The sequence below is a fragment of the Montipora capricornis genome, unplaced genomic scaffold (genome assembly GCF_036669925.1).
Source record: "Montipora capricornis isolate CH-2021 unplaced genomic scaffold, ASM3666992v2 scaffold_211, whole genome shotgun sequence".
NCBI classification, from domain to species: Eukaryota; Metazoa; Cnidaria; class Anthozoa; order Scleractinia; family Acroporidae; genus Montipora; species Montipora capricornis.
The window spans coordinates 17501-25000 of NW_027179965.1; the positions used below are offsets into that span (position 1 = coordinate 17501).

At 47.9% G+C, this 7500-nt stretch overlaps 3 protein-coding genes across 3 annotated transcripts; all 3 read right to left on the minus strand.

The window, feature by feature from the left end:
* Positions 1-827: 827 nt before the first annotated feature.
* On the minus strand, positions 828-1355 carry LOC138034812 (uncharacterized). The gene has a single exon (XM_068881914.1). It carries the CDS (start codon positions 1353-1355, stop codon positions 828-830), a length of 528 nt encoding a protein of 175 aa, XP_068738015.1.
* A 30-nt stretch (positions 1356-1385) lies between these two features.
* On the minus strand, positions 1386-2225 carry LOC138034814 (uncharacterized). The gene has a single exon (XM_068881915.1). It carries the CDS (start codon positions 2223-2225, stop codon positions 1386-1388), a length of 840 nt encoding a protein of 279 aa, XP_068738016.1.
* A 135-nt stretch (positions 2226-2360) lies between these two features.
* LOC138034815 (uncharacterized) lies at positions 2361-6386 on the minus strand. Its single transcript, XM_068881916.1, has one exon. The coding sequence runs from the start codon at positions 6384-6386 to the stop codon at positions 2361-2363; it is 4026 nt and encodes a 1341-aa protein (XP_068738017.1).
* Between the last annotated feature and the right edge of the window lie 1114 nt (positions 6387-7500).

The following is a 7500-nucleotide window of genomic DNA, read 5'->3' on the forward strand; positions in this document are numbered from 1 at the left end:
TTTGTATAATCCAAGAAATACTGACAAATACCTTAAGTGAAACTCCATATTTCTTGCGAGGATTGCCCAGTCATTTGTTTTAGCGCTGGATTTTTTGCCGCACATCATCAACCGAAAAGAAGGTATTTGTTACGCGCAGGCTATTATGTAAGCACCAAATCGTAGACAATTAAAAAAGGTTCCATTTAATGCTTACAACAATTGAAGTGATCAAGAGGTAATCCGAACGCATTCGAAGTCAAAATTTGAAGATCAGCAATGACAATGACAATAAAGAAACAATGGTTCGACTGAAAGGAAATAAATCACAATATTTCTAAGACACTGATGCACTGATTGAAAAAACACAACATAAAGTAAACTTACAAATATTCCTCTGATCCGGAGAAGCGAAGAAATACACGAAGAAAGGTTAATTAAACAGGAGAAAACTAAAACAGAACACTAGCGAGCGAAAGCACGTGGCTATTGAAAAACTTGATTGAAAACTGATCCACATACATCAAGGCGTCACGATGTAACGCAATGTCACACGCGCGTAAATAAGATAGAGTAACAATCACGTGTGGAAAAAACAAATAAACAGTTTGAATCTAACATACCGGCCCCTAAATGCGACAATTAAGCATTTATACAAAGTTGAATGATTCAAACGACAATATAAACTTGAGAAATTGTTCCTAATCAACTAAGATCAAAAAGGTTCCGATCAATCAATGTCAATTCCTTCAAAATCAGAAGATAATCAGGTATATCAGGAGGAAAGTGTTCCCTTTGACGTCTTAAACCAACTTTTCCGCGAGGGACATCGTCAAGATCCACAGTGCTTAGCTACGCTCGTGTAGTCGAGGCGCCTCCAGCAGAACGATCTTATTGATGGGGCGTTCCAGGACTGACGTTTTGGTCTTCAATGCTACTCTCCTTACTAATCCATCCCCCTTGTTTGGTTTCACTTCCTGGATACGACCGAGGGGCCACGAATTCCTTGGAGAGTTCTCGTCTACCACAAGGACGACGTCTCCAACCTCGAAGTTAACTGTTGATCTTGTCCACTTCTGTCTTTCTTGCAAACTAGGGAGATACTCTTTGAGCCACCTGCGCCAGAAAACGTCTGATAAATACTGGACTTGTCGCCATCTCCGACGGGTATAGACGTCTTCCTTTCTGAAAATGCCAGGCGGCAGTGTAGTACCAGACCGTAGCAGAAGAAGGTGATTTGGTGTAAGGGCCTCGAGGTCTCTTGGATCGTCGGACACCTTCGTCAGGGGCCTGCCATTGACTATTGATTCCACCTCGCACATGAGAGTAGCAAGCCCTTCGTCGTCGAGGACCTGCTCCTTTAAGAGGGCACTCATCACCTTTCGAATGGTGCGGATGCAGCGCTCTCACACGCCAGCATGGTGAGAACCTGCTGGGGGATTGAAGATCCACTGCACATTTCTCTGCAAGAGGGACTCCGCGATGACTTCCTGATTCCACCGATCAATAGCATTTCGCAGCTCCTTTTCGCCCCGGACAAAGTTGCCGCCATTATCGGATCTGATCTGTTCAGGCTGCCCCCTTCTAGCGATAAAACGACGCATGCAGTTCACAAAGGAATCTGTGTCCAAGCTGTGAACTACCTCGATGTGGATCGCACGTACGGTCAAACAAGTGAAAATCACACCATATCTCTTGGCTTGGCTCCTTCCGCGTCGAACCCAAAAGGGCCCAAAACAGTCAACGCCAACATAGGTAAATGGGGGCTTGTTTGGAGTGACCCTGTCTTGCGGCAGGTTTGCCATCTTCTGCTCTCCGACTGGTGCTTGTCGCTTTCTGCAGCTGAAACAGTCTCTAAGGGTCCTTTTCACTGCAGCTCTTCCCTTCACGATCCAGAATCTTTCTCTGATCATGGAGAGTACGTGTTCAGTGCCAGAATGTCCAGAAGCGTTATGGTAGAACCTGATGATCAAACGGACAACATGGTGTGAGGTCGGCAGAATTATTGGGTGCCTTGCATCCAGCTTAACGGGTGCCTTCTCGAGCCGTCCGCCTACACGTAGTAGACCGTCCATCAACTGAGGGTCGAGCTTGAAGATTCTACTAGATTTCTTGACTCGAGGTTTCTTGGCTTTGGTGGTGCCTGCCCTGTCAACTATCACACTTGAAACCTTTAGAGTGGCAATCTCTTCCATGAAACTCTCCTTCTGAACATGTATCAGGATTTCTCTTTCAGCCTTGTTCATTTCTTCTACGGTGATTGGCTCTAATCTTGCTGCCTTGTTGAGCGGCAGGGGTCCTGACTTGCTGCGTTCAACAGCTCTTCTTAGGTTAACTCGGTAACGCAGTATCCATGCCACAAACTTCTTTAAGCGGTGCCATTAGGAAAAGCGTCCGAAGAATTGACCAAGGGTCGACCCTGCTTCAGCCTTGGTTGAAAGCACTTGTGATTCTCTCTTGACCTCTGGATCGTTCTCTGCAACCATTGATACCGAACACTGTTGGCTTGGCCATGCATCTTCTGATTTCCAAAGGAATTCAGGTCCTCGTATCCAACGTTTGTTCTTCAGCAAGGCTTCAGCTGTGAGGCCACGCGAGGCGTCGTCGGCAGGGTTCTGTTTAGTGCCAACGTGTTTCCATTGAGGAGGTGAAGTGACTTCGTGTATGGCAGCGACACGATTTGCCACGAAAGTGTGAAACCGCTTATTTTTATTGGCGATGTAGCCCAAAACACAGGTACTATCTGTCCAGAAGATAGATTGATCGACTGGTATACCGATTTCCTTCGAGACCATTCTGTCCAATCGCGTTGCCACTACAGCTGCTGAGAGCTCGAGGCGAGGGATCGTCAATTGCTTTAGCGGGGATAACCGTGACTTGCCAATGATGAAGGAGCAGTGGACGTCACCTTTACTGTTGGTGAGGCGGAGATAGGTTACAGCACCATATGCAAACTGGGAAGCGTCTGCGAAATGGTGTAGCTGACTGGAGGCGACTTCACCGAAGTTGATGGGCTTAAAACAGCGGTTGACTCTAAGGTCTTCGAGCCTGGGAAGCTCTTCGAGCCAATTTCTCCAGCGTATGAGGTCCTCGTCCGATATGGGTTCATCCCATCCAAGATTTTTGCGACATAGGTCTTGAAGCAGCGCCTTCGCTGGCAGGATAAATGGAGCTGCAAATCCTAACGGGTCATAGATGGAGCTGACAACAGATAGAATTCCTCGTCTGGTTGCAGGCCTGTCCTTTACACTTATCTTGAAGCCAAAGGTGTCGGACTCCACATCCCATCTGACTCCCAAGGCCCGTTCGATTGGCAGTTGATCGAGGAGAAGATCCTTCACGGAGCCAGCTCTTTCGGACAGTGGAATAGAATCAATGACCTTTCGGGAATTGGAGATCCATTTTGTCAAGCGGAACCCTCCCTTCGAGAGTAGCGTGCGGAGCTCGTTCACCAGACCAATGGCTTCGGTTTCGGATGGAACTGACTTGAGGCAGTCGTCGACGTAGAAGTTGTCCTTGACGCTGTCAACCGCTTCCTTGCTAAATTCTTGGCAATTGTCTTCTGCGGTTCGCCGGAGACCGAAGTTAGCACAGCTTGGTGATGATGTGGCACCGAAGAGATGCACCATCATCTGATATTCTTCTGGTTCACTGTTCAAGTCATTGTTTGGCCACCAAAGGAACCGAAGAGCGTCACAATCGTTAGGACTGACACGTACTTGGTGAAACATTGACTCGACGTCGGCCATAAGAGCAACAGGTTCCTGTCGGAAGCGCGTCAGAACGCCAACCAGGTTGTTTGTAAGGTCAGGTCCCTGAAGAAGTTGGTCGTTAAGTGACGTACCCCGGTATTTTGCTGCGCAGTCGAAAACGACACGGACTTTGCCCGGCTTGTTCGCATTAAGGACGGGATGGTGAGGTAGGTACCACACTGCGCCAACAGGACGGTCTAGCCGGTCTCCTGGCACCTTTCGAGCATGGCCATTCTTTAGCAAGTCGTCGACGAACGCAGAATACTTTGAATGAAGCTCTTCGTCCTTAAGCAGCCTTCTCCGTAACAACTTCAAACGGTGTTCTCCTAATGGTCGGTTGTTCAGCAGGTTAGGTGGAGTGTTCCTCCAAGGTAAGGCTACTTCGTAATGACCTGACTTCAGTTTGACGGACTGCTGCATGATGCTAATGGCGTGCGAATCTTCTTTGGACGGCACTGCGTCCTTGTCGTACGCTGAATCGCTGAACTCTTGATTGCAGAACCTTGTGAACTGTTGGCTGAGTTCCTCGTCTGCCTTGATGAAGTTCGCTGTACAACGGGAATTTCCCTTTCGGTCAAGAGGACCATTGAGTGTCCACCCGAATATTGTTTTTACTGCATACGGGCCTTTGTCGTTACTTGCTATTACTTGTTTAGGTTCTAAAGCCTTCGGGACATCATTTCCGATAAGCAGACCAATGGGGGCGTCAATCTTGGGCAGCTGAATGCCTTTGAGGTAAGGATACTTGTTTACGTCCTCTTGTTGCGGGATGCTGTTTTTACCAACTGGTAGTTGTGGGGTCGAGAAGACAGTTGGGAGCTCAACGAAGTTCCGTTCGTTCAAGTCGAACACTTCCAGCTTGAAGACCTTGCACTCCGTCACGCTGTCGTGCTTCCCCAAGGTTGTCAATGAGAGGGTAGTCCGTTCGCCATCGACAGTTAACATTTCCATGAGTTGCTGACTGCAGAATGTCGTGTTCGATCCACTATCCAAGAAGGCGTAAGTTAAAACTGGGGGGTCTGCACTTCTGGCCCTGACTTTAACAGGTACGATAGGAAGGCCAATCGTTAGTACGCCGGCCCCAGTTGAAGCACATTGACTGTTGCCATTGACGTAAGCATTGTGCGCCCTGTCATTGTTGTTCCCAGTCGCTCTTCTGTCGTCTTCGTTAATTGGACCTTCGTTGGAGGGGAGGTTCCCAACGTTGCGATCTGGCGATTTTGGATGGAGAAACGTCGAATGTTTCGTACGGCAAGTGGGAATTTTGCAATAGCTGTTCTTCGGACAGGATTGGACTTTATGGCCAGGTTGAAAGCAGTTCTCGCAGAGTCCTTGTTTGCGAACGAACGTTAGTCTCTGGTCCACCGACTGCTTCTTGAATTGGCGACAGCGGGTCAACCAGTGGTTCTCCTTGCATAAATGGCATTTAGGCGTGGCCTTCGTTATATCACGCCTGTTTTCATTGTTCTCACTAACGGGTTCGCCTCCCAGAGTCGCAAAATTGTCACTGCGTCGGGATCTGCGGTCATTGGAAGCCCTTCCTTGGTTTCTGCGTTCAGTGTTGATGGTTCCGAATACCGGGTGGTTTAAGGCTCTCGCCTTTGACTCAACGAAGGTTGCGATGTCCTCAAAAGTAATTTCTCTGTGCTTGTTGTTTGTGATATCATCAGCAACGTCGCGCCATCTTTGCCTCAGCGGAAAGGGAAGCCTTTCTATAACTTTCTGCATGCTGTCTGGATTCTCTATCTTGTTGAGGTAGCCCACCTCTCTTAGGGTGTTCTTGCAGCTAGTGAGAAGGATGGAAAACTTCTGAAGTGCTTGGCCGTCTTCATGCTTAATCGGTGGTCCGTTCGTGACTCTAGTAACGTAGGCAGAGGCGATTTTGTAGCTCTGGCCATATCTTTCCTTTAGAAGTCTGCGCGCTTCTCGATAGCCTTCATCCGGTTGCATTGATAAACAGCTTCGCATGAGCTCTTGGACGTCACCAGACGTGTATTGCACGAGGTAGTACAGCTTTGTGCTGCTGCTTTTCGTCTTAGCTTCGATAAGGTTTTCGAAGGAACGTATAAAATTGCAGTAGTTAACCGGGTCTCCATCGAACGTCTGCACCTCAGCGTGAGGTAACGTTAGTGTTAGGGACAGTTGTTGATGCTGTCCCAGTAGCTGTTGCAGCTGTTGGTCGCGGTATTGCTGCATATACATAAGCTGCTCGTTGTGCCGTTGTTGTTGTCGCTGGATGTCGATCAAATCTCGCACGAATTTTTCCCCAACGTCTGAAGCACCCGGAGATGGACTTCGCTCTTGTTTAATACCCTCATGATCCACGTGGTGGTCATTGAGCTCGGGTTTAAGTGGGATTACAGGTGACCACACAGTTCCTTGAGGTGAGAAGATCTTTGGCTTGCTACCAGGTTGATTGATTACTGCTGGATCTGGTTGAAGTTCTTCCGGTCTCCTTGGCCTTTGCGGAACCTTGATGAGGCCCGGAGTGGCCTGCGCGCTTTCTGAGAATTGGTCTGAGGCACGAAACGCTGATGGGCGTGGCTGACTAGGAGGCGAGGACGGTGAGAGGTCCTGTTTCTGCGCAGGGAATGGCTGTTGAAAGTAATGGTCTCCTTGTTCGGCCACAGCGTAGATGCGCTCTTCAGCCTCCATCTTAGCAATTTCGGTCTGGAGCTGGAGTTGTTGTTTGCGTTGTTCGAGGCGCAATCTGGCCTCTTCTTGCTGCTGCTTTAGCCTCAACTCTTCTTCCTGCAAACTTTGTTGCTGGCGCAGAGCGGCCGCCTCGGCGGTTAACGATGCTCTTTTCGCCGCTGCAATTGTTCGAGGACTGGCGGCTGACGATCCGGCTTCCGACGAGCGCAGACTTGTATGCGACGATTTGGAACGCGATGTGCGTGTACGGGATCTGGTCCCAGTATTGCTGACAGAGTCATACGGGTTTATTTCACTTTCTGCTCTTGAGAACCACTCTTCGAGTGTCCGTTGAAAGTTGACGATCCGTTGATTCTCGCACTCGAAATACTCCTGCGAGTCTTGAATTTCGAAATCATCCTCGAGGGTGGCGTGGTATGCGTTGTGGGCGTCTCGGAAATTCTTGGCGATTTCTTCGAATTCCTGGGCCCATTTACGAACATCAGCAACGTTTTCACGGTTTGTAAAGCTTTCCGTCAGTTCCTTGATTTTTCTGGTGATGCGTGCCTTTGCTGCACTCCTTGTTTTGCGACACTGAAGAGACTTCTCATGCTTAATTCCATCGTTGTCGAGGGTAACATTAGGTCGCCTGTCGCGAGTTGAACGAGTTGACTCTTCGCTCGAAGCTTCAGCCATATTCCTTATTTTCGAACTAATGTAAGCACCAAATCGTAGACAATTAAAAAAGGTTCCATTTAATGCTTACAACAATTGAAGTGATCAAGAGGTAATCCGAACGCATTCGAAGTCAAAATTTGAAGATCAGCAATGACAATGACAATAAAGAAACAATGGTTCGACTGAAAGGAAATAAATCACAATATTTCTAAGACACTGATGCACTGATTGAAAAAACACAACATAAAGTAAACTTACAAATATTCCTCTGATCCGGAGAAGCGAAGAAATACACGAAGAAAGGTTAATTAAACAGGAGAAAACTAAAACAGAACACTAGCGAGCGAAAGCACGTGGCTATTGAAAAACTTGATTGAAAACTGATCCACATACATCAAGGCGTCACGATGTAACGCAATGTCACACGCGCGTAAATAAGATAGAGTAACAATCACGT